This window comes from Astyanax mexicanus, chromosome 4 (assembly GCF_023375975.1).
Source record: "Astyanax mexicanus isolate ESR-SI-001 chromosome 4, AstMex3_surface, whole genome shotgun sequence".
NCBI classification, from domain to species: domain Eukaryota; kingdom Metazoa; phylum Chordata; class Actinopteri; order Characiformes; family Acestrorhamphidae; genus Astyanax; species Astyanax mexicanus.
This window is the reverse complement of record NC_064411.1, coordinates 49,649,009-49,675,871: the sequence shown is the minus strand read 5'-3', so window position 1 is coordinate 49,675,871 and position 26,863 is coordinate 49,649,009. Positions and strand designations below refer to the sequence as shown.

Sequence of the window (26,863 nt, the reverse complement as noted above, 5' to 3'; positions counted from 1 at the left end):
TTTTTAAATGAAATTAGATAGTTAATTAGTTAAGCCTTTTAAAAAAACATTTTCTCATAATCATAATTTTTCAGTCAAACAGGTGAACGTTTTCCTGTTTTTACATTCATATTTTACCTAAAATTATGCATCAGCCTTAAGATTTGATTAAGCTTTCATATTTTTTTGACTGACCTTTTCAAGGATTTTTCCTAAATACAAACCTAAATACGAGCCTTTCCAATGTGACAGGGTTGAATGTTACCAGGTTAATTTTATGAGGTTGAATGTGACGGGGTTAAAAGTGAAACTGTGGAATGTGACTGGGTTTAATGTGACAGGGTTGAATGTAACAGAGTTGAGTGTGATGGGGTTGAATGTTATGAGGTTGAGTGTGAAACTGCGGAATGTGACAGGATTTAATGTGACAGGGTTGAGTGTAACAGGGTTGTATGTGATAGAATTTTATTTGATTGGCGTGAGTGTGACAGGGTTAGAAGCAATAGGACTCATTTTGATGGGGTGAGATGGTTAAATGTGAAAAGGTGAGGGTGTTAAATTTGATGGGTTGAGTGTAACAGGGTTGAATGTAAGAGGGTTGAAAGTGATAGAGTTAAATGTGAAACTGTGGTATGTGACTGGATTTAATGCGACAATGTGGAATGTGTAAGGGCTGAGTGTGAAGGGGTTAAATTTGACAGGGTTAAATGTAACAGGGTTGAGTGTGATGGGGTTGAATGTGACAGGGTTGAGTGTGACAGGATTGAATGTGACAGTATAGAATGTGATGGGGTTAAATTTGATTGGGTTGAACTTTACAGAATTAAATGTGAGAGGGTTGAATGTGACAGTGTTAAACGTGACAGTGTTGAATGTGATTGGGTTCATTTAGGTAAAATAGACATACATATGTTTACATTAAGGGCAAAAATCAGGTATTAATTCCAATTTGTATTTGTTTATCTGAAATGTAATGATAAGCTATCTGCTATCTGCTACTAGACAACAAAATTTTGTTGTAAAATGCAAAGACACTTACTTATTTTAAGTAAGGAGTTTAAAATGCATTGAATCGAAAATCTTGGAAGTAAGAACTTATGAGGACTTTTTCTGTCCTTTGTCTCCCATTTCTACAGGTTGGCGACAATGACTTGGTGTACATTTCCCACAAGGCTTTCTCAGGGTTGGTGGGTTTGGAGGACCTGACGATAGAGCGATGCAACCTGACTTCCATCTCTGGCCAAACACTGTCCTACTTGCGCAACCTGGTCACGCTTCGACTGCGTCATCTCAGCATCTCTGCCCTGGAGGACCAAAATTTCCGCAAGCTGTCTGCTCTCAGGGGGCTAGAGATCGACAACTGGCCGTACCTTGAGTACATCTCCCCTCTCAGCTTCCAAGGCCTGAACCTGTCATGGCTGTCCATCACTTACACCAACATCACTGCCGTTCCTTCTGCATCCTTCCGCAACCTCGCTTACCTGACGTCACTGAACCTGTCGTACAACCCAATATCTGTGCTGGAACCATGGGCATTCAAGGATCTAATAAGGCTAAAAGAGCTGCATATGGTCAGCACTAACCTGCAGACTGTGGAGCCTCATGCTTTGGGTGGTCTGAGACAGATCCGAGTTCTTAACCTGTCCAACAACGAGCTGATCACTCTGGAGGAGCGCTCCTTCCACTCCGTCAACAGCCTTGAGACCTTGCGAGTTGACGGGAACCCTCTTTCTTGCGATTGCCGGCTTCTCTGGATCCTGCAGCGCAGACGCACCCTGAACTTTGATGGCAACATGCCTGTTTGCGCTGGCCCCCCTGAGGTGCAGGGCAACATGCTAAGCAGTTTTACGGATTCAGCACTGTTTGATTACTTCACCTGTCAGAAGCCCAAGATACGCAACCGGAAGCTTCAGCAAGTGACGGCAAGGGAGGGACAGTCTGTGTCCTTCTTGTGTCGTGCTGAGGGAGAACCAGCGCCTGCCATCATCTGGATCTCACCGCAGCGGAGACGGATCACCTCGAAGAGCAGCGGCAGGATCACAGTCTTGCCGGGTGGGACGCTGGAGATCCGTTACGCCCAGGTGACTGACAGCGGCACGTACATCTGCATCGCCAGCAACGCGGGTGGCAACGACACCTACTTCGCCACGCTGACGGTGAAAGGTCAGCCACTGGACTCGGCGCTGTTCGCCAACCGCTCGCTGTACGCGGTGGACTTCAACGACACGGGTCTGAACAGCACACGTGTCTTTCTTAAGTTCACTCTGGACCTCACCACCATCCTGGTGTCCACGGCCATGGGCTGCATCACCTTCCTGGGAGTGGTGCTCTTCTGTTTCCTGCTGTTGTTCGTGTGGAGCCGCGGAAGAGGCCAACGCAAGAACAACTTCACAGTGGAGTACTCTTTCAGGAAGACGGAGGGACCCACCACCAGTGGGACCTCCGGAGGGACCCGCAAGTTTAATATGAAGATGATATGAAACAACGCAGCCAGGGGCCCCCTGGGGGAGGCATGAACACCCAACACAAGCACACAGCGCTGACTCGCAGAAACACAAGCAGCAGAAACAAAACATCCAGAAGATCCCAGGTCAAGATTTGATCTTTGGGACTGATTAAGTGATTAAGCTTCCTTTGATCTCACTGCCTTGGGGAAAGGTATTAATAGTTTGAATGCAGCTGATGGTACAGTAATTACCGTAATTAATGTGACAGTAAGTCACTTTTTATAAATTGTTTGGATATTTGGTCATCTTTGAATTTCAAGCTTAATAAGATTTCCGTAAGTTTCCTTTTCCCTTTAGCTTGATTTGCTTTCGTGGTTGGATGGATGCTGCTGTCCTAGAGTGCAGAATTTTGAAGATTTTTGAAACACTCTTACAGTAAAAGTGCTAGAAAGGATTCTTTGAGTGATGCCATAGAGAAACCATGTTTGTAACCTTTTAAAGTCCTTTTAAAGAAGTTTAAAGAAATAGTTTACCAACATCATAAAGGTTCTACATTTACATCTTTAAAACAAATGGTTCTTCTATAGCACGGTATGTCAACCAATGTTCCTGGTTCCTGTTGGGGGGAAATCGCACAAGAATTGAGGAAATATCTTTTCAGATACGTATATAAAGATTTTCAACAAACATAAAATGTAAAATGTGACAGATATTATGAGTTAAAATATTTGTAAAAACTAAAACATACTTTATTTAGTTCAAGCTCGTCAAGCTCATAGTGCATAGTGCAGTCACATTCACAGCAAGCTGGTGGATTAAGTGTTAATATTAGTATTAATCTTATTGCAAATTGAGGTTTCCACATGAAAACACATTTATTTCACAAGAATTTAAAGCAGTTCAAGCCTATCAATCAATTTGATGGGCTGATAGGCTACAATTGATTGTTGTGCTGTATAGGGCAGTTTCCTAGACATGGATGAAGCCTAGTCTTGGATTTTTTTTATTATTGAAAGGAACACATAGTCTATGTCTGAGCCTCAAACCAATTCTATTTGCTTAGAGTTTAAATAGGTGATTATTTATATTTGTGTGTGCACTTTTGGGGAGGGCAATATTATATCGTATACAATATATCGTGACACAGAAATATCATGATATTAAAAATCCATATCGTGATAATAAAGATGTTCTGTCTTAAAAGTAGTCTATTATTTACTGTGAAGCTTTAGGTGTATTTATTGTATAATTGTTTTAGTTTACAGTTTATATGCATGCACTAAATATTCTGCAATATTATTTGCTGCTTTATATTATTGTATGCTATATTATTTATTTTGCCACATTATGATTATTCTGTTATACTATTATACTATATTCCTGAAATTAATGAATTATTTTAATTTTCTTATATCGCCAAGTATATGGTTATCGCAAAAATACCCTGAAATATTGTGATATTATTTTAGAGCCATATTGCCCACCCCTAGTGCACTATAGTTGTGCAAAAGTGAGGGGAAAAATGAAACCCTTCTCTACGGCATCCCTCAAAGAATCCTGTGTAGCACCTTTGTGTTTTAAAAGTGTAATACATCCAGGGACAGTACCACTAACCAAACTTGAACCCTATTTGTAAAATTAAATTTTAATATGCAGTAGTTTAAGAAAAAGCAGCATGCTGATGAACTATATAAACTCCTCATAACAAATACTGTAACTTTATTTAAATTAAACTATAAAAAATGATGAGCGTAGAGTATTTCCATAATGTTATTTTAAAATTAAACCACCCACACTGTACATGAACTGAACATCCCATCGCAGCTGAAGGGAGGGGGAAAAAAAGGTATTGAGACCAGAAGCTAAACGAGGAGCCATCCTTGCTTTTAATCACAATAAACATTTGGCCATTGCGCTGCTTAGCGAAGGCATTAGCAGTAATGAAAAAATAATCACTGATTCATCGTTTAGAGCTCTAAACGATGAGCGCTAAAGCTCGGCATTCTGCGATTAGGTGCTGTGTGAGTTGGGATTAGCACACCGGCCGCAACACTGCGAGCGCTCTGCTGCTAGTGTAGTACTGAACACGGTACTCAGGTAGCAGCACTGCGTCACAGTGGGTATTAAGCTAACGTGCAACCAGGACCTCAGGGTCTGGTTGGGAAGCCAAGCCGTGGGTACTGGCTGCACTATTAGTGGATGTACTGTGCTTAGGCCCGGAGGTGGAGGGCCGGTACGGGGGGTTTAACCCCTTCATATCCTCTCCACTGCCAGGTCTAAGCACATGCCGGCGACCCTTAAGCCTTCATGGGGGGAGGCTTCTCAGGGCGTCTGGGCCATTTGATGTCAGACACATGCTGTATGCATATACACATAGAAATACACATACACTTACACATACTCATATACTTATATACCCATATAAGCCATATGCACACATTATTTTTACCAAGCACAAAAAAAAATCTAAAAAGCTCCGCGAAATAAATCGATTATAGCTTTTATTAATAGCTACATATCGACAGGCGAGCATGCACAGTGTAGGGAATGCAGGGAAAGACATGTCAAAAAATGTCTAAGAAATGATATGTGAGATGCACAAGCAATTTTTTTCAGCACACACTTTCTCAAGCTAATGCTAACTGCTACACGCTAACTGCTGACTGTAAAGTAATTCATACTAAAAAAAAAAAAGAAAAAAAGAAACAGAGCGCATTTTATTTTTCTATTATTCCACTGTACAGACTATTTTTTTGTGTTGGATCAACAGACTTCAAAGCAATTAAATCTCGACTATTATGATTACTAATATTACGCTAATCGAACCGCATGTTTTGTCGTTCATGGTTGTTGCCTTAGCCTCGCCATGCGCATTTAATTCATTCATTCAATTACGTTAATTATGCCTATTCTTTGCAAGCCTCTTCGCAAGCAGTAACAGCGTCAAGTGCTGCAGTAACACAGATTTATTGCTGTTTGTTGCTCTTTTCAAAATATTTTTTTCACTGGATTTACAGGAAGATGTAATGTTATGTAGACACTTTTTTATCATTTTGATAAAAGATTCGACTGAAGCAGTAAAACGTATGTGATGATATTATAAACATGTCATAACACCATTTGCAGCCTTTTAAATTTTTTCATTCATTTAAGGGTCATTCTACAGAAACATCTTTAAATGTTCATTTTTATTATTTAAACTTCTGTATAAATATGCATATATTTTCGTGCATTTCTTTAAAAATGGTGAGTACCAAAGACAGGCTGCATCAGTGACTGTAACATCAGTGACGATAAGACCAATTACAGTAACTCCAGTAAGAGTAACACCATTGACCATAACACCAGCGACAGTAACACCATTGACCTCAACATTAATGATAGTAACACCAGTGACAATAACACCAGAGACAGTAATACCAGTGACATTAACGCCATTGACCATAATACCAGTGACAGTAACATTAATGACAGTAACACCAGTGACCTTAACACCATTGACATTAACACCAGTGAGAGTAACACCAGTGACAGTAACGCCAGTGACAGTAACCCCAGTGACAGTGACTTCAGTGACAATAACACTAGTGACCCTGTCATCAGTGACTAAATGCAGTGAGAGTAACACCAGTGACAGTAAATCCAGTGACACTAACACCATTGACCTTAATACTAGTGAAAGTAACACCAGTGAGAGTACCACCAGTGAGAATAACACCAGTGACGGTGACTTCAGTGAATATTACACCAGTAACACCAATGACAGTGACTTTAGTGACAGCAACACCAGTGCCACTAACTCCAGTGACAATAACATTAGTGACCTTCTCATCAGTGACTAAATCCAGTGAGAGTAACACCAGTGACAGTAAATCCAGTGACAGTAACACCAATGACCTTAACAATAGTGTGAGTACCACCAGTGAGAGTACCACCGTTGAGAGTAACACCAGTGACAGTGACTTCAGTGAATATTATACCAGTAACACCAATGACAGTGACTTTAGTGACAGCAACACCAGTGCCAGTAACTCCAGTGATAATAACACTAGTGACAGTTACAACAAAGACAGTAACACCATTGACCTTAACACCAGAGACAATAACACCAGTGACATCAACACCAGTAAAAATAACACCAGTGACATCAACACTAGTGAAAATAACACCAGTAACAGTAAAACCATTTACCTTAACACCAGTGACAATAACACCTGTGCAGCTAACATCAGTGACAGTAACACCATTGTGAGTAACACAGTTGACCTTAATACCAGTGAGAATAACACCAATGACAGTAACACCATTGACCTTGACACCAGTGACAGTAACACCAGTGAGAGTAACACCAGTGAGAGTAACACCAATGATAGTAACACCATTGACCTTGACACCAGTGACAGTAACACCAGTGAGAGTAACACCAGTGGAAATAACACCAGTGACAGTAACACCATTTAGAGTAGCATCAGTAAGAGTAACACCACTGAAAATAACACCAGTGACAGTACACTGTTGGGGTAAACATTAGCTGTATAGTAATATTGTTAAATTAATGGCTCAAATTTTAATTTTAACATTTCTTAGTGTAATATATCTGTAAAGTTCATGGACACAAACATGGATGTTTCTGTAAAATAACCCTTTTTTGGACCGTTTTTGATGGAAGGCTCTATGGTGTAGAGAAGGTTTGTATTATTTCCTGAGGTTATTTCCTATAAATCAGGAAAAGCTTACATCATCACATCACAAGACACATGTATTACACACAAACACACACACACACACACACACACATTTCGGTTTAGGTTCTCTGACTTCTCTGACTATCGGCGGCCTGTGTGCAAACGTCTCTGCTTCTCCTGCCCAGTCTTCACCCCCCATTACTCCCCATTCCCCATACCCCGACTGGGTCTCAATGAGGGAGGGGTCCTTGGCTGGTGACCACGGATGTAAATGAAATTCATAACACCCATCTAGCCCATGTGTATTTGACTGTAGAAGGTATTCTCTCTTTATATGTTCAGTTTGATATGTGTTTTTGTACTTAATTTTTTTTTTTTTTTTTTGGAGTTTTTTGTTATTAATGTTTTTTTGTTTTTTTCTAAATGATCCAGATTTTATGTTGAGCAATTATCTGTTCTCAATACTGCACTGTAGAGAAAATGCCACAAAAATGGTTGGAAATTTGATGAGGAGTGTATATTCTATATACTATAAAACATTATAGTATATAGACTTAATATTAAGACATGCTGTCTTCATGTGCTAAAAAAGACCATTTTACACCTGTCTGCTTTATGGCTATTGAGTATTATCAGGATTAGAATATCTGAAAATGTCCAAACCACATAAAAATACAAGTACAAACTTTAAAATAGATATAAATCAGTCAATTTAACCACTTTAGGCAATGAAGTCAGATAAAACAGATACAAATCAGATGACAAATATTATCACTTAAACAAACCACTTCAGTAGGTTATCTGAGATGCATTTAAAACAGATGTAAATCCAATCACTCAAACAAATTACAAATCAGCATTTGATCAGTAGTCTAATTAAAAAAAAACATTTGATAAAGCTTAAATGGATTTGGTTAAAATCCTAAAGAATTCAATACCATTCAATCCCATAAGGTGACCAGGTGTAAACAGGGTCATTCACATTGTAACTATCTGATGAGTCCCAATTATGTCAAGAGTTGTACATGAATGTCCCTTCAAGTCATAATTACAAGAACTTTGGGTGCAATATGACGATTCTAGGCCTTCTAACTAATATTTTACTTGTTTTAAACATGTTATCAATGTGTAGGGCTGGGGATGAATTCCAAAAATATGTTTTGCCTCGATTGATTTAAAGAATAGTTATAAATCATGTAGAGTTAACTATTTTGGTATCACAATTAGAATTGACTCCAAAATATCTGGAAAATGAACATCCCTACCTAAATGGAAAACATTTAGTTCGTGCTAAAATGCTACAGAGTAACATTATAATTATGACTTGGCATATTGTCCAATGGCAGCAAAAGTTACAATGAAATAAAGCCCAAAACATACTCAATGCAAGGGTAGGAACACCAATGGAACTGCAATCCTTCTGTAAAAATGCATTGGACATTCTTACTTAATGGTGGCAGTTAAAACATTTAGTTCTTGACAGTACAAGACAACTTAAGCACCTTTTGCCTTTTTTGGCCATTTTCGAGCTGATTACCACATGCCGAGCCTGAGTTGCATCGGCCCAACTGCAGATTGGATCTACACCTGATTCTGGCCCAAATGCTTGACCCACATCCAGGCCGAGTTACATGTACTAATGCCTTAGTTGATGAGTATAATACAGCAACTGGGTCAAGCCACTCATGCCAACACCCCAGGTGCTGAGTATAATATGGGAATTAGCCCAAATTACTTAAGCCAACACCCCGGTTGGCAAGTATAATATGAAAATCGTCCCAAGCCACTTATACCAACACACTAGTTGCCGAGTATAATATGGAAAATGGCCCAAGCCAGATGTGCCAACACACCTGTTACCACGTATAATATGGAAAATGGCTCATGCTGCATGTATCAATACTTCTGTTACTGAAGATAAACCACATTTGGCTAAATATTGCTTGAAGTTAAGTCTCAGCTAAAACTGCAGTACATCAGTCGAAGTTGGGTCGAATATTCATGCTAACTGTGATTATTTAATATGCCAGACTGCATATCTTTTTGAGCCATCTTCACCTGCATCCTTGCATTGACTATGTTTTGGTCTTTCTGTAGTGCGCTCCCTACTGGCATAAACTAGAATATGCCAACTCTACTCCAGGTCAGCAAGAACCTTCTAGATAATATCCATAAACCAAAGAGCCATGAGTATAGTGATGATGATGTTTCTAGGTAAAAAAAAAAGACTCTTTTTGCAGCCCCACCCCGTTCCTAATTTTTTTGGCTCATTTGAAACATAGTTCAGTGTTCTCAGACCTCACCGACATCATCAGCAGTGAAGTAGGGTGGAGTGCTTGTCGTGAGTACAGTCGATGTTGTCCTTGTGGCCTGTGACTCGGTGTTGTTCGTTTGTTCGGTTGGTTGGTCGAGTTTCTCGTTTTCTAGTTTCTTAGCTCTTTCTGTTAGCGTTAGCTCCTTAGCCGTGCAGTCAGTCACTGTGTGTAGGTGTGGTGTTGGAGGGAGAGAAAGGAGGCTCAGCCGGGATATGAAGCCACGCCCTCCCGGCATCACCTGACCCCTAATCCCAGACCTGTTTCCTCTTCACTTCAGCTTCATGGACACTTTTATTCCACGGACTCCGTAGCGAACGCTGGAATGCTACGCTACTGTCATAACTGCACTGATATTGATTTTTTTTCCTGTTCACACTTCAGAATATAGAACACAGTGTTTTTCACTATTTTCAGTCAGAAGTAGGCTGCTCTCGTTTGCTAGCTGTCACAGGCGCAGCAGTTCAGCAGTTCTGAGGGTGAAAGCAGTTCTCTGAGTTTTTTATCGCAGTTCAACAATAAGCGATTTTTATTTTAGCATGTTAGCATGATGTGTTCCCTCTTCTGAAGTGATGCAGATGCTCCATGAATGAACCATGTAACATCACACAGTCATTATTTGAGACCTGATATGTCTGGTCATACATGAAATCAATGTGCTAATATGCTAAAGCACATGCTAAAGCGTTCTGTCAGAGCAATATTCTTCTCCTCTGAGCGTTCAATGGCTTTCAGGTTTTTTCAGATACATTTAGTTGAGCTGTTCCATTTCTGTCACTGTTACGCCCCCTGATGAGAGCAAGTTTGATGGCAGACAGGATTTCCTTTGACCTCCATTTCTATTTCTCTCTTTTCCCACCTGATTTCTCACTTAGTTTCTTACTTTCTGTTCACCTTTTTTACCACACCAACTTTTAAAAGTTTGGGAGCATCCAAATTGTGTATATCTCCTAATACTAACTAGTTTTTGAGTGTAAACTATGTAGTATAGATACAATTCAGAGTTAGAGTTGAGTATCCTTGCTGTGAGTTTTTGACTACATTTTTATGATGGACACTATAATCCCACAATGCAATGCAAAATAGACAGGGAGGAGCTACTCAGGTAACTATTTAAAAAAAAAATGGCTATACCAGTTATACCATTTCCTGCACAAAACTACTTTGCTGCCAAACCCTATAAAAAAACAAAACAGCAATGTTACAGGAGAGTGATAAAATCTTCTTAACTTTCAATGGAAGTCAATGTAAAAAGAGTTCATTTTAGGTTATTTTGGACAATTAGTTTATTGGTCCATTCATCAAGAAATTATGGCACAGTGTAACGGAGAGTTCGTTTCTTCAGATCATGTAGTAAACTTTTTTTGGTCTTATCTTAGCTTTGCTTAACTTAGTAATCTACCCCCACCACCACCCAGTGGTGGGACCTGCTGAATTACAGGAAAATAGGCCAGATAATAGACGTTCATTAAAAGTGCACTTTAAAAGGTGGTGCGCCTTAAAATGTGGTGCGCCTAATAGTGTGAAAAATACGGTAAGCCATTTCTCTGGATAAGAATATTCTGGTGTTTTGCTTTACCCTTCACACATTAGCCTGTACTAGACCCTTATGTAGGTTGTTTGTGTGAGCACGGACTGATCATAACTGCTAGCTGTGCTAACCCAACATTTCAGCAAGCTATTTAGCATTATTTAGCATTATTACGAGCATAGCCAGCAAACTAGCTAGCTCTTTGACTTTGACTAGTCTTACCTGACAGCCTCACAAGCATCACTGGAGAGCATCACCAGAGCTTCATAAGTGAGCCATTTCTCTGAATAAGGATATTCTGATGTTCTGGTTGACCCTTCACACATATGTGGATGTTTAGCTGTTAAATGTAGAGCTTTCAACCAATTTACTATGAATGGAACAATAAATAGCAATACTCTATGCCAAGTTAGATACATATAGATTACAGAACAAAATAATGTTGCATGAAGTATCAAGGGCTGCACTGTTTAAAACATTAAATAATAATATGTACTATACTAAATTTGGATTGATGGGTAGTGGGTAACTTGTGTTTACCAGATTTCTGATAACGTAAGAACTCTAATGTTAACTCTAATGCAGATTTGGACATTTTAACACAAAGTAGACGAAGATGGCCCCTCCATTGTTGATGTGGAAAATAGGTGAATAGTCCATCTCTCAGCGCCATTGTTTTTCTTTTTATTTTTCTATTTCTTTCTGTTTCACTCTGTCGCATTCACTTTATTCTCTCTCTCTCTCTCTCTTTCTCTTCTTTCGGCTCCTGTTTTCACTCTCTGCCCCTCAGGACTGAAGCTCTGACACCTGCCACCCAGACACACACTTTGCGGCAATAAGCGAAGTTGCAGGCTGTAAAAGAGCTAAAGGGCTTCCAAATGTTCCACCAGTTGGGATGAGAAATGAGCTGAACAAGAGACTTTGCTTGAGGTCAGATTACTGAATATACACTGATAAAATACATCAACTGGCTGAACTAGTAAATGATTTGTAGGTTAAGCTGCAGATGCAACAGATGGAAATCCAGCTATCAATTGATTTTTTAGTTTAATTGTAATCTTCAACAGTACAGGTGCATGGTAAGGGTTAGTTACTGATGATCACTGATGGTAGGTACAAAGTATTATAGTGCCGAGGTCATAGTTCTCTTAACCCTTGTGTGGTGTTCGGGTCTGTGGGACCCGTTGTTATTTTTCATCAAATGATACAAAAAAAAAATATTTTTTCTAACTCAAACTCATTGGCATTGGCTCATTTTTTTGTGAAAACATATATCAAAACACATTTTCGATAAACACACACTGTACACCCCCCCCACACACACACATTTATATTACATACAGTATGTTTGGCTAAGGGCTAATAAATTTGTAACTTTTAAACTAAACACATGTTCTACTCATATCTTGAGTTTAATTCATTTTCTTTTACATTTTATTAAAAAACTAATAAAAAAAGAGTAGCACTTTTTAAAAGAAATGTAACATAATAAAGGTAAAGGGCAAATATTAACCATGTAAGCTGTTTATATTGCTTGCAATTTAGGTGAAGCAAGCATGTGTAAAGCATTTTAATGTAAAATTGCTTAATTTTGCTGAATTAAATACAAGTAACAAACGAGTAGCAAAAATATGAACACCACACAAGGGTTAAGTAACTTTACACTATTTAGAACAGAAGCTGGAGACCCTTATTCACCCTCCAACCCAACATTAGGAGGGTGATAAACGCTGCAACACTTGGACCGCCACAGCTCATCACACACACACATGCATATAAACCCCAAAACATACAAAACTTCTTAAATAATGCCAACTCTTCCGGTACACAAAATTTGTAGACTTTTTTTTAAGTTGGAGAAGGACCACCACTGATTTCCTAAAGAGCACTTTAATGGACTGTTCTTTAACAAACATTTGGTGAATGAATTTGAGAGTAAATAGCCATTTAAAGCTTCTCTTTTAATGTGATTTGGTTTAATCTACATAGTTACACCCTTAAGGTGTAAACAAAGTCATTCTGTATTTACAGGGATTTCTCTACAGTGTTGAAAATCAGAACCAGGGGTAACAATGTCTACAGTTAGAGTTGGAGACAGTAATAGAGAAGCTAATTTGCTTCACAACACCTACAATACTCCAATATTATTGTGCAGTAATGTCCTGGGCATACTCTAATGTATTTGTACATGTTTGATGTATTACATTTATGTTTTCTATCTTTAATAGTCAACTGAATGCTGGTAACTTTCTCCCAAACAGGGCCTTCTACACAAAATTGCTCTGAATGACTTTGTTAACATCGCAAATACCATTGGTAAAACTATGTATGGCACCTTAAAAGGGCCTTTAAAAGCTATAATATAATGTAATATAAAGGTTGCATGCCAGTCAGTGAAGATTTTTAAAATATTTTTGCATAATATTGTACAGCCAAGCCAGTCTAAACCAGCTCAAACAGCTCAGTGTGTTCCTTTCAAATTAAAAGCTGAATTTATGCTTTTTTTAAATAAGCGATGCCAAAGATGCATCAAATTGCTGGTGCCAAGCATAATATCATGTTATGAATTTTCAACAGATGACACATTTTCCTGGTGCTGGCAGTGTAGTCTGATTGGTTTGGACGAGCAGAGTAACTTTTCTTCTTCTCTGATCTTCAGAAAGTAGGTCTAAAGCTCCCTCGCCCCCTCATCAGTCTGGCCTCGTCGGCTGCCTCCTGTGCACGCTGGGAACAGAGGGCCCTCATACACACACACATACACACATACATGCATGTGTATAAACATATATATATATATATATATATATTTTAAACATTTTTCACATTAATGCATCTTTTTTTCTTCACATACAAAAAATCTTCAGAGACATAATCAGCAAAAGCAACAGAAAAGAAACAGAATTTCTCTACTGCACGCACACACACACACACACACACACACTTATGTACACACATACACACACACACACACACACACTTATGTACACACATATACACACACACAAACTCATACTCATTACCAGCAGTCATCTGCAGACACACAGACACCCCAGGACACCACTTCAGACACTCGAGCACACAGGCTAGTGAGCTGCAGCCTAATAGCTCAAATAAAGCCTTTTTGATATTTATGCATGCCTCCCTTTCATCTCAAGGTCACCGAGTGTGTTGCGCTTTCATTCAGGAGACATTCTGACCCACGTATATTAAACACTAATGCAGCGAGGTCATCAGTATTCCATCATGTAGTCCATAAACCACAAAACGCCCTCATTCAGAGCCGCTGAAAGGATTTCCGTGCGCTGATGAGAACGGGAGCCTTTGAATCCTGCCTATTTTCAATGTCACAGCAATGATTTGACAATGATATCCCAGCTGTGTGGATGAATATGCCCTGAATATGCCTGAATCAGCCTTGATAAGCCTCTATTTTTGGCTTTTTCAAGCTTTTCCATCATAGGAAAATGTGTCTGGGTGGCAAATAAATGTGGACTGTGGTGCTCAAAGGAATTCTGTTTACATTGTGCTGTGTACCATGGGTTGATTCCAAAAATAGGGGGCAGAAAATACATATAGTAAGACTTTATATAGCACATATAACACAATCCTTACAATTTCAGTCCCTCTAGTCAAAAACAAAATCAAAATAATATCTTAAAGGACACTCACACACGTGTTATCTATACGTTGTATTGCCATAAACTGAAAAATAAATGGCAATAACCTACCAAAACACTGTATCTGTAGAAACAGCCATTAAAAAAAACGTGACTCCTCTGCCATCTGCTGGTGGTTAGCTTTTATAGTTATTAATAACACGTAACTTACCATGCATGTACAGTATGTGCCCTGATGAAGGAACAGAAATGTAACGATAAAAAGGTGTGTTCTCTGATTTTATAACTCTATTTTCTCTCCCTTTTCTCTGAAGCTTTTCTTCTACAAAGCTTATTACCTGCCATATGCTCTCGAGTTGTTTTTACACTGAGCAAATGATGACTGTTAGCCTCAGAGAGAATATTACAGAAAGTATTAGCTAATCAGTTTGGTTGGTTTTAAGTTTATCTGAAATTAAAACAGCAAATAAAATGGGAGATTGTAATATCAGGAATTGACCTGATATAGAAGCATTTTAAACAGATTCTCCTCTTTTGTTAGTCTTTTCACCTTATTAAATATGTCAGAAATGATGCTAAGCTATGCTAAGCTAAGAACTGATTTTATGCTGTATTCCATTTGAACTCAGATATCAGAATTTACTAGTTCAAACTAATACATTTCAGCAAATTTCACACATTTCTGTCCAAATTCTATCTGTGGACGTGTTATATTTATGTGTTTGGACGTGCAAAATATTGTGTATTGTGTTTGTTATTAACTGATAACTGCGGGACAATGCTAAACCTGGTAATGCTAACCTGGGTTAGCATTTTTTAAAGAAATTGACATTAAACTTTGGTAAATAACTGTTAAAGCAGTTGTAATAAACACGATTAGCTAAAATTAAACCGATAAGCTAATTGAATATTTAGAATTTTGAATATTAAGTAACGTTAAATGGAATGCAGCATATCTCACTAGCTAAGCAGCTTATGTTAAAGAAGTGAAAACATGAATACAATTCTAGTTACCGCTAAGCTAACTTTGCTAGTTTTGGGAAAACCTGAGTAAAAAAAAAAGTATCCTTAGCTAAATGAAGAACGTGAAGAAGTGCCATGGTTTTGGTGATTCCTGTTAATATTTGTACTTATGAGAAATAAATCTTGTTCAAGAGATTCAGGAATGCTTCTCTCAACATGTTTTCTTTTCTCTCTTGTGGACTGAATTAGCAGACTTGATCTATGCATGCCTGTCTTTTCAGAACTTCCCTGAACCTCCTTGTTCTTGTGTAAATCTCATTTAATGTGCTTTTACTGAGCATACTGTGGGATTGGATGAAAAGTGGATTTAATTATCCTGGATGTGAACAAATCTTGAATCTATGAATAAGAGCCATATGTGCACGATTAGCCACATTCTGGTGTGATGTACTTTAATTAATTTCATTAAAATGTGTTTTGCTTTTGCTAGCCTATCATTACTACTTGTATAGAAATCCTCCGTCTTCCTGGGACCAGTAGGCTAAATTGCTATCGCTAGCTTAAAATGCTTATCTGCTTTTAATGTGTAATTGCAAGTACTCATACTACTGAAAACTATCTTATATACAAAGCCATTTGTCTTTTTTGGCAATATTCCCTGTGGCTTTTTGCTCTTTCTGCTCTATGGTAATACAGGGAGATTGATCTTTGACTTGACCGTTACTGCTGATCTCTCTACTTCTCTCTCTCTTTCTCTAATCATAATCCAGTCCAGCCCTACTGATAAACCTGAGGCCTATTCCATACAAATCTGGGTATTTAAAAAAAAACAACTAGATTTTTCTCCCTCTGTTTTTAAACCATTTTCGTTCATGCTTGCCTTGAATGAAGTATAAAGCTACGCTTGTCCTTTCCACACGAAAATAGTGAAAATTGAGTATTCAAAAAGAAAAATCACCATAGAGAGGATTTGAAGAAAAGCTTTGTTTTTAGTGACATATAACAATTTTTTTGTGTGTGGATGAGAGGCCAAAAAGAGATATTTCTATACAACTACAGATTTCGACAAGAAAAATAGTAAATACAGTTTTATTACTATATACTATAAGATATACAGCTCTGGAAAAAATTAAGAAACCACTTCAGTTTCTGAATCAGTTTCTCTGATTTTGCTATTTATAGGTGTATGTTTGTCATTTAGAGCATTTATTTGCAGAAAATGAAAAATGGCTGAAATAACAAAAAAGATGCAGAGCTTTCAGACCTCAAATAATGTAACGAAAAAAAGGTCATATCTATAAAATTTTAAGAGTTCAGAAATCAATATTTGATGGAATAAGCCTTGGATCTTGGACTGCATCTTGGAATGTTCTCCTCCACCTGTCTTACACACTGCTTTTGGAAAACTTTATGCCACTCCTGGTTTGATGGCTTGTGATCATCCTTCTTCCGCTTATTTTTTTTTCCAGAGTTGTATAATTCTCTGTTTAGAATTAGAATATGTAATTTCGAGATTTGCATAGTACACTACTTAGGGAGCAATTCAAATGTAATTTGGTATTAAACCTCTGATGAAACCTGTTTTATCCTTCTTATTTGTGAGGTACTATCGCCTCCTACAGGGCTAGCATGGTTATGCAAGGGTTTTTTTATTTTATGGGAGGAAAATCTTTTGTTTTTATTTTTCAATCCAGATATGTGTGGACATGCTCTCAATATGCCTAATAAACTATTGGGGAGTTTCCCCTTTTCCCATTTAATTGGTTTAAATGAGGGTTTGATGATTTTCCACTGAATTAAGTATTTTAGTATAGGCTTGCTTAATCTCTATATAAATGTCCAGGAGTTTGTATATATACATCTTCTTATTCAGCTCATGACTCAACATGAGAGTCAACATGGGTTGGATGTTAAAATATTTCACTACTCCACAGCTGCACAACCCAATACTGGAGAACTTTATAACCTGGTGACCTTAGGCTGCTGATATACGACTGTATAAATATATATATGTATGTTTTTCTATGGAAATTATGCAGTCGTCAATTATACAAGCCATACATAACAAGCAAGCAGAAGTGGGAGCATGTAAAGTAGATAAATTCAGCAATTTAATGACTTTTAGATGGTCAGTGTGAATGATAAATAAGTGCCATAGCTACCACAGAAGCACAGAAACAATAAAACTAGATATTTCATCTAGAATAAAAAGCCAAACTGTGTAATATCTGTCTCAATAGTGCCATAGATCCACGATATTGGATTATTTATAGTACATGCCTTTATGTTAGGTTATGAACGCTCTTGAATGCCAATCTGAGACGTCTCCACACTACCTGTGCCGTGCCATATTTGACGAAACCTTAACCATAACCCATTTAACTACAAGCTTTATAATTGTAAACCATTGCAGTGTTTTTAGTGCAGTCTTGCTTCATCATAATAAAGGCCCTAGATTGATTCAGGGACTGTGCAGCAACAGCAGCAGCAGCCAATAGCATAGCTAGCTGAGCAGAAAGAGAGAGATTGTATATGTGTGAGAATTGCATGCTCGCTGGCTCACTCGATTGATTGGCATCGATTGAATGTTCACGATTTCAGCTCTATGTTTCTTTCTTTCATCCAACCCCACGGCAGCTTGGTCCTATCTCGAACAATGTTTGTTTTATACTGTTTGCCTTGTATCAGAAGAGGAACAAAAAAAGACACCTTTTATTCATAAAAGCATGTTGTACACTGTGGACTGTCTCTCCGTCCTCTTTTTCATGTGTGCTTGTGTACGTGTGCACTCCCATAATCCTCTGATCCACTGGACACACATGGTACCCTATTGATGTATATATACACCAGCCATACTGGTGACCTTTGTGGGTAGGACTGAGAAAATGCAGTGTTGTGGTCTGATTATGGTGGGTTGTTTTTCTGTTTTTGTACCGTCTTGCTTGCTCCCAGCCACTAGATGTCAGTGTTGTTGAGGTTTTAGTAAGTGATCAGTGGGTATGCATGCATTTAAATCGTTCTTAAAGGCCTTCAAACTATTTTTCAAGAGGGAAATACCACATAACCTGATTTCTGAGTGGTCTGTAGTGATGAAATTTGGCAGAATTATTACTTGGCTGAGCATGTTAACAGTGCACATTTGATATTTTCTACATATTTTAAATTCCAAACTCAAATTTTGGATTTTCTACTGTTTTTATTGTTTTGGTATTTTCCTCATTTAGTAGAACCCCATGAGTAAAATATGTACAAATAACCATATAAAAAAACAGTAGAAAACCAATAAAACATCATAAGACCAACATATGACCAACATATGGAGTATTAAGTGATTGAAATGCATATTGACGGCCTACACCTAATTTTAGTAGCATACAATTTTGTCATTTGACATTTTTGAAATTGGGTCATTTTCATATTTTAAATTCCAATCCCAAATTGTGGATTTTCTACTGTTTCTACTATTTAGGTATTTTCCTAATTTAGTAGAACACCATGAGAAAAATATATACACATAACCATAACAAAACAGTAAAAAAAAACAGTAAAACATCAGAACGTATGACCAACATATGGATTATTAAGTGATTAAAATGCATATTGATGGCCTACAACTAATTTTAGTATCATACAATTATGAAATTACCACATAACCAGATTTCTGAGTCGTCTTTAGTGATGAAATTTGGTTGAATTATAACTTGGATGAGCATGTTAACAGTGCACATTTGACATTTTCATATTTTAAATGCCAATCCCAAATTGTGAATTTTCTACTGTTTCTGTTGTTTTCGTATAATCCTCATTTAGTAACATACAATGAGGAAAATATATACACATAACCATAACAAAACGGTAGAAAACCAGTAAAACATCAGAACATATGACCAACATAAGGAGTATTAAGTGATTGAAATGCATAGTGATGGCCTTCAACAAATTTTAGTAGCATACAATGAAAATACCACATAACCAGATTTCTGAGTGATTTGGTAGATTTATAACTTATATAAGCACATTAACAGTGCCCATTTGAAATATTTGAAATTGGGTCATTTTCATATTTTAAATGCCAATCCTAAATTGTGAATTTTCTACTGTTTCTGTTGTTTTGGTATATTCTAATTTAGTAACATACAATGAGAAACCACATAACCAGATTTCTGAGTGGTCTTTATTTATAAAATTAGGTAGAATTATAATTTGTATAAGCACATTAACATTCCCATTTGAAATTTTTAGAATTTTTTTAAAACTATTGGCCCAAAAAACACTTTAATTCCCAATCCCAGATTGTGGATTTTCTTCTTTTTGTTAAATCTCGTCAGAATTTATGACCAACATATGGAGTATTAAGTGACTAAAATGTGTTCAAATGGTTAAAAAGCTTGGTCTTAAGTTATGAAATTTGGTGGAATTATAAATTGGATAATACTCATATCTTAATTCCCATTTAAGTGTTAGTTGATTTAAACTCTTACTTAATATTATTAGAGCATATGACCAACATATAATACATTAAGTAACTAAAATGTGTTCAGTGGGTTAAAAAGAACATACAACTCTCAAATGTGGTAGAATATAATTTAGAATATAACTTAGATTAGCAGATTAATGATGCACATTTAAAAATTGTGAAAACATGTAATTTTCATACTTTTAATACCCACCCCCAAAATGTTGAATTTCTACTTTTTTAAGTATTCTATTTTATATATTTTATATACTGTTTGTATAAGTATTATAAGTCTATATGTCCATAATATATATTAAGTAGCTAAAGGTGTTTAAAGGGGGATTGTTCAATTCATTTTGCTTTGCTATCAGCAGCCGGAGTCCTGGAGAGCCCAATTTTCCATGTTCTCTTTGGGTGGGTAAATGGCACTCTCTCTCCTCATCACTGCTTCCATTGTTATACTTTTTAATACCTTTAAAGGTTGAATACTAATAAAAGGAAGGGATCTTAGCTAAATTAGGGTAAAAAATGGTAAAAAAAAAAAAACAGTTAAACAACATACGACTCATATGAGTACATTTAAAATGTCCAATATAGACATTGATAGACTGAAAATTGAAAGGCAGAGGTCACAGCTTGTCTTTCCAATTGTTTCTTTATTTAATTAACCAAAACACACAATTGATTTATTTACCCAGACTAGTCGTTTTAAGTTCATTTTATGTTCTGTAACAGTTATTACTTGGTTTTTGCCTTCTTTAAAGGACACAACACGTGAACATAAGTAACTGTACAGGCCCTCTTGTACTTCTGAAATTCTGAAGACCAGGAGAAGAGACCGTTAGACCCTCTGAGAATTTAAATTACAATGCTCTGTTTAAACATAATATGTATATAAATGTGTGTCTTTACAAATAACTGGGCAGCTCAATACAGGAAAAAATGGGATGATGAGTTCATTTATTGGCGAGATTTCAGATTGTCAGTCCTACAATCTTTGGTTCCCCACAGGCACTCTCATAGTGCAGATCATGTGTGCGAAGATTGTGTGTGTTATCCACTGTCTTACCCTATTTGTTTCATCAGTCTCTCTGCCTTTGTCTTTTTCTTTATCTCTCTTTTTCTCTTTCTCTTTGTTTCTACCTTTGTCGATTTGGCGATATCACATTTGGTGAACTGTCTTGTCTTCTACTTCTTCTATTCACACCATGTCACACCACGTGTATTGGTTCAATTACAGAGGGTCATAACCCTAAAACAAACAATGCCAGTAATACCTTCATCATGATGGGGCTCACATGTAGACTGATGGGATTCCATTGGATTCCAGGTGGGTTTTCATGGGTTTGTACGTGTTTTTCCTATTTTTTTCCATTACAGATCACCTTAATCTGACATGGGTTACTTCTAGACCCTTATGTCTGGTGTACAACCCAGATGCAGCCTATATTTAACCACTCTTGGTCATGAACATGTTATCTGAACATGTAAATCTTGTCTAAATTCCACAAGGGGGCGCTATTGCTTGACTGTTTTACAGCACAGCCACAAGATGCCACAATGATGAATGTCTGTACATGATTTTAATCCATATGTGTAGGCCTACAACTCATTTTAATAGCCTATAATATAGAAAGTTACCACAGCGCCTCCTCTGATTGGACTAAAGTGAAGAAATTTGGTGGACTTATCATCATGTTAACAGTAGCATTGTAACTTTTTTAAAAATGTGTCGTTTTCATGCTTTAATTCCCAATCCCAAAACGTTGATTTACTACTTTGTGTGGATTTTGTTAAGCATCATCAATCCATATGATCAAAATATAATATAATACGTAAATATATTTAGTCTAATTGGTTAAAAATCAAGAATTTAAATCCTTATCCTTATTATCTGGGCCTGTGATTTAAGAATCCACCGTTCTAACTATACATTTCAGAGAGAGAGAAAGAGATAAAGAGAGAAAGGCCAACAGCAGAGCGTTCATTAATAGCGTAGGCACTTCTTTGAGAATTAACGCTGATATTACGTCTGATATGAGAAACCGTAACTGGGTTTTTAAATATTCTGTGCTGCAGTTCGTCCTCCAGGCATTCAATCCCAATACCCTGAGTGAAAGGTGATTTCAAAGAACCCAACGAATGAAGTGAATACTGGAAATAAGGGGTGGAAAGGATGAAGGGAAGGAGGGAAGGAGAAAAGTAAAGTAAGGTATAGGGGGAGGGTGTTTGCATAGCTCTCTGTGCAATTACGATTCACTTTTCACCCCTCCTATCGTAGATTCTCTAGACACCACACACCAACATTAGAGGAAGCCAACCTGGCCAATATCTGTAGCTGGAGAGGGGGATTCAGGGCAAGAAATCTGTAATGATATTGAATCATGACTCTCCTTCCACACTATAGGAATGCCTCTGTTATGCTTTCTCTAAAATTAGACCAGTAGGGACTGAGCTACATCTTAACCTTTCCGTGCAGAGAAGGGCATTAATCCGCTTCCTCTGGGGCAGTGTGTGTTGTCTTCATCAATATCCATATATGAAGGGAAATGTCATGGTGGGAGCTGGGTCATGCCGACAGCCAATATCTATCAAAAGTCTCACAATATGACTAAAGCTAAAGAGGATTAGATCTGGACTTTCACTGCAATCATAGACCATTGAGTGGGTTGCCATTGTGGAGTCAACAACATGCCCAAGAGTACAGAAGTTGCTTTTTTTTACTAAGGGAATAAATAAATGAATACATGAAAAGAAAATGTACCAAAAATGTTCCAAACCCAGTGCGGCGATTTGTCCTGTGCACATTTCTCCACCTAAAAACTATACGTCTTATGAATTACAAGGGTATAAAAATAGGGAATAAATGACTTTGGCTTGGCAATTGGACAGAACCATACTAAGAAGCTTATTTTTCTACCATAAACAGCATCAGAATGTAAAAATCCACCCCAGAAATTTATTACAGCTACCTGGACCTGAGCTTTCTGGAATGTAGGAGCACAATATTCTATACACAATTTTGTACATACATACTTTTCTGCATTTCAGTGTATATTGTAAAAATGCCATAGTCATTCAATCTGTAATGATTGGTTGAGCAATAGAAGACTTTTATAGCCACTAAAATGTATTTTGATCGTTTTTTGGGCCAATAGTTTTAAAGAAAGAACAAAAACGAACTTCTCTCTAATTAGAATCAGGTTATACATTAGTTATAAACGAGTTATAAATGTGTTATAAATGAAAAACCATAACCTACATATTATATACCAATACTATATAAAGGTATAGCCTAGGCTTGATAGGTTAGTATGTGAAATTTTTGATAAACAAACTAACTTGTTGTTCTATCCTAACAACAAATACAGATTAGGTTATTGGAAAAAAAACATTTGTACTGCTTTTAATAGAGTAAGTGTCTCTACTGTCCACCGACTCATCCCAACAGTAGATGGATGGAGTACCATAATCTCACTTCTCAGTGCTGGGGGGCTTCGTACCCTATCTAGCCCATGACTGGCATTAGGTATGGTGCCAATAATGTGAGATAAAGTATTACTTTTAATACATCTACAAATCTTACAAATATTTGAACATATCATGTAGAATTATTTATATTTTGACTACTAAAACACCATTATATTTTAGTAGTGGGCGGAAAGGCTATGAAGGAGGAGAAAATATTGGGTTTGAAACATTTTTTAAAGCAGCCATTTAGAAAGCAGCAACAGAATTATTAATCTGGTCAGCTACAAAAAGAAACTAAATAAATAAATAATGTAATAACACACTCAAATTCCACAAAAAAAGCAATGTACTTCATTTTCAATGGGTTAATCAATTGGTCAAAGTCTTACTGTGAGAAATTTAATAAATAAAGTCCAGTGTAGAGCTGCTATGATTTGGCTGTTAAATAGAGTACACAAAGTAAATAAAGTATTATGACCTACTGAAGATATTGGGTTTAAATTAAAGGTCAGTGGGTAGAAAAGAGCTTCAGTAATTTCTCAGAGGGTCTTGCTTTCTCTTCCGGTTTCGAATCTCGGGCCGCTGGACAGCGACTCTTATACCCTTCTAGCTTTCCTTCTTCCTTTGTCTCTATCTTTCCTTCCTTCTTTCTTTCTTTCACTCTTTCTTTTTTCTGTTCTGGTCTTTCTCTCTCCTCCTCATTGGAAATTGATTGTCTTCTACCATCACAAAGACACTTGTAATCTGATTGATTCTTGGGGGGACCAGAGGAGGGAGAGAAAACATGGCTGCCTCTGTCTCGCTCTCGGAGGCTCGGAAAGCCCTCAGTAATCCAACGGCAATCTGACTCAAAAAATAACACAGAAAGCTGCTGAAACTGGAAAAGTGACACAGCAGGTCGGGAGGGGCCGGCTGCCATGCAAGCAGTGACAGGTGAGCTCTGTTCTCTTTAAGGAACTGATTTTTTTTATTTTTAATCTGCTGATTAATCTGAATTCATACTGGAATTGAAGCGTCATATTCAGATTAAGTCATAATATTGGTAAGGATGACAAATAATATTGTATTTATTTTTAAACGTGAATCCAGGTGGATTTGAACCAATTATTGGAGTAACTGGATAAATTCATGAATTACAATACTTTAGATTTAAAATTGACATATTTTTACAGGCATCCATTTACTTTGGAAAATATTAACCCATTAGGCCCAGTGTGTAATTAACATAAATTTTATTGGCCCTAAAATTGAACCCTGTGGGTCCAAATTATTCACAATATTTATAATCAGCATAAAAAATAACAAGGACTTGAATTATAAATCCATGTTAAATTTCTGAAAAAAGGCTTATCTTTCAGCTTTGGCAGATATGCAAATTAAAACTATTGTGATTGGCCCACAAATCCAGTTCAAAAATCATTTAATCCCTAATTACTGGCTTTTTTCTACTGGGATTAGTGATTACATTACCATATGGTGTTTTTAAACAAGCCTACTGGTTCACTCATTAAGAGAAGGTCATCATGATATTCTTTAATTAATACACCCAGGCTGTAACAACTGCACACAATACATATTTATACTGGATTAATTATTATTAATTATAATTATATACTATAATATAATAATCATTAATTATAATAATCACTAATTACAATGCAGTAGATTTAAAATCTAGTTATTTTTACAGGGTATAAGGACAGATTTGGACAATATAAACCCATTGATATATATAAACACATTATTATTGGACCTAAAATAGAACCATGTGGGACTCCATACGATAAATAAACGAAGCAAAATGCTAATCAAATGATTCACAATAGTTCTAGGATTAAAAAGCATATCTGTTTCTTGAAATAAGTGGGTTTAAGCATTATTATTGGTGCATTATTGATATTTAAATAAAAGTACTGGGATCAGCCCACAAATCTAGGGTGCATCCTTAATTACTGGTCTTTTACTTCTAGGGTTTGTAATTACATTATCATAAGGTGGATTTACTCATTAGGAGAAGGTCATTGGTTCTATAATTAAAATAGCCAGCCTGTAAAAACCGCACACAATACATATTCATACAGGATTAAATTAATTAATCTCTAGTAAATTTAACATCTAGTTATTTCAACAGGGCATAAAGGCTAATTATGGCTTATTTAACCCCTTAGATCCTGATTTTTTTTTTACCAAACTTCACTGATTTTTAGCATCACTTTTTTTGGCCCTAAGATAGAGCCCTGTGGAACTCCAAAAGATACTCATTAGAATTAACCACTGAATAATAAACCTATGGTTTAAGGGGTTAAGTGCTGCAATTATTGTTTCTAACAAGTTTGTTCCTTCTCAAATCAGCTCTTTAAGAGAACAGTGCGCGTCAATCAAAACACAAGGATGAGCAAACGCTTGGGGTGCTGTACCGTAAGCTACAGAAGGATGCACAGCCGATACCCTCCATGACCTGTTAGCGTTTCAATTTGTTATATACACTTCAAATGCAACGTGAGGAGAGGAGAGGATACAATGCATGCGCTTTAACAAGAGAAAAAAGCAACGCAAACAACATGATGCACAGGAAAATTGTAAAAAAAAAAAAAAAAAATCCAAATAAATAAATAATTAAATAAATAAATCAGTAAAAGCAAATGGCCTCTGTATTCGGTCAGATATCCTCCCCACCCTGGCAGGCCTGTCTTTTGCTCCTCCCCTTCTCCTTGGCCAAGACGGATGAGTAATCCTGCAGTTTCTAAACATTTAAGTTTTAATATCCATGCATAAAAGAATGGTCTGCACCTCCCTAAGGACAGAGCTGCTGTTTCTGGATTTCTTTTTTTTTTTTCTTTTCTTTCTTCTTTTTTTAAAATATCAGAATCACTTTGAACAACACACAAGAAACATTAGAACAGAATTGCATTTGTGTGTAACACAGAAACGTAAATGACTTGAGGGAAAAAAACAAAAACAAAAAAAACAAAGTGCAACCCAAAATAAAACACAATCAGATTTGCTCGTAACATCTCAAGGGTGGTGTCAGAGTTTTTTGGATTTTGTTGATAATGAATCTTTCTTCCCCAAAAAGCTACATTCTTCTACTAATTAGAATCTTTAGTTATGTGGAAAACAATTTATAGAGCCAATAAGGTAGCATAAAATTAAAATAAGGCTCCTTTATAAAGAGTTTATAAATAGATAATAAAGGCCTTTATTCAGGGTTATAAATTAAGTTATGTAATGTAAATACTTTGAAAACATTAATAAGCACTTACAACACATAAATAGAAAAAACAACAGTGAAAATTTAAATTTAGCATATAAAATAGTATAGAAAGTCAGTTTAGTCATTTAATATGTTATTATATGTAAATTAATAAAGTTATTAACAGAAATGTTAATGATGACTATTGG

The 26,863-nt window shown here is 36.7% G+C and overlaps 1 protein-coding gene across 1 annotated transcript in view; it reads left to right on the top strand.

Moving 5' to 3' along the window:
• The window catches only part of LOC103029869 (leucine-rich repeat and immunoglobulin-like domain-containing nogo receptor-interacting protein 3), an 85,507-nt gene extending 69,770 nt beyond the window's left edge, over nt 1-15,737 (top strand). The window contains exon 3 of the mRNA XM_022678867.2: nt 1,116-15,737. Within this exon, the coding sequence (XP_022534588.2) occupies nt 1,116-2,459 (1,344 nt within the window). The 3' untranslated portion in view covers nt 2,460-15,737. The remainder of the gene's footprint in view (nt 1-1,115) is intronic.
• Nucleotides 15,738-26,863: the final 11,126 nt, after the last annotated feature.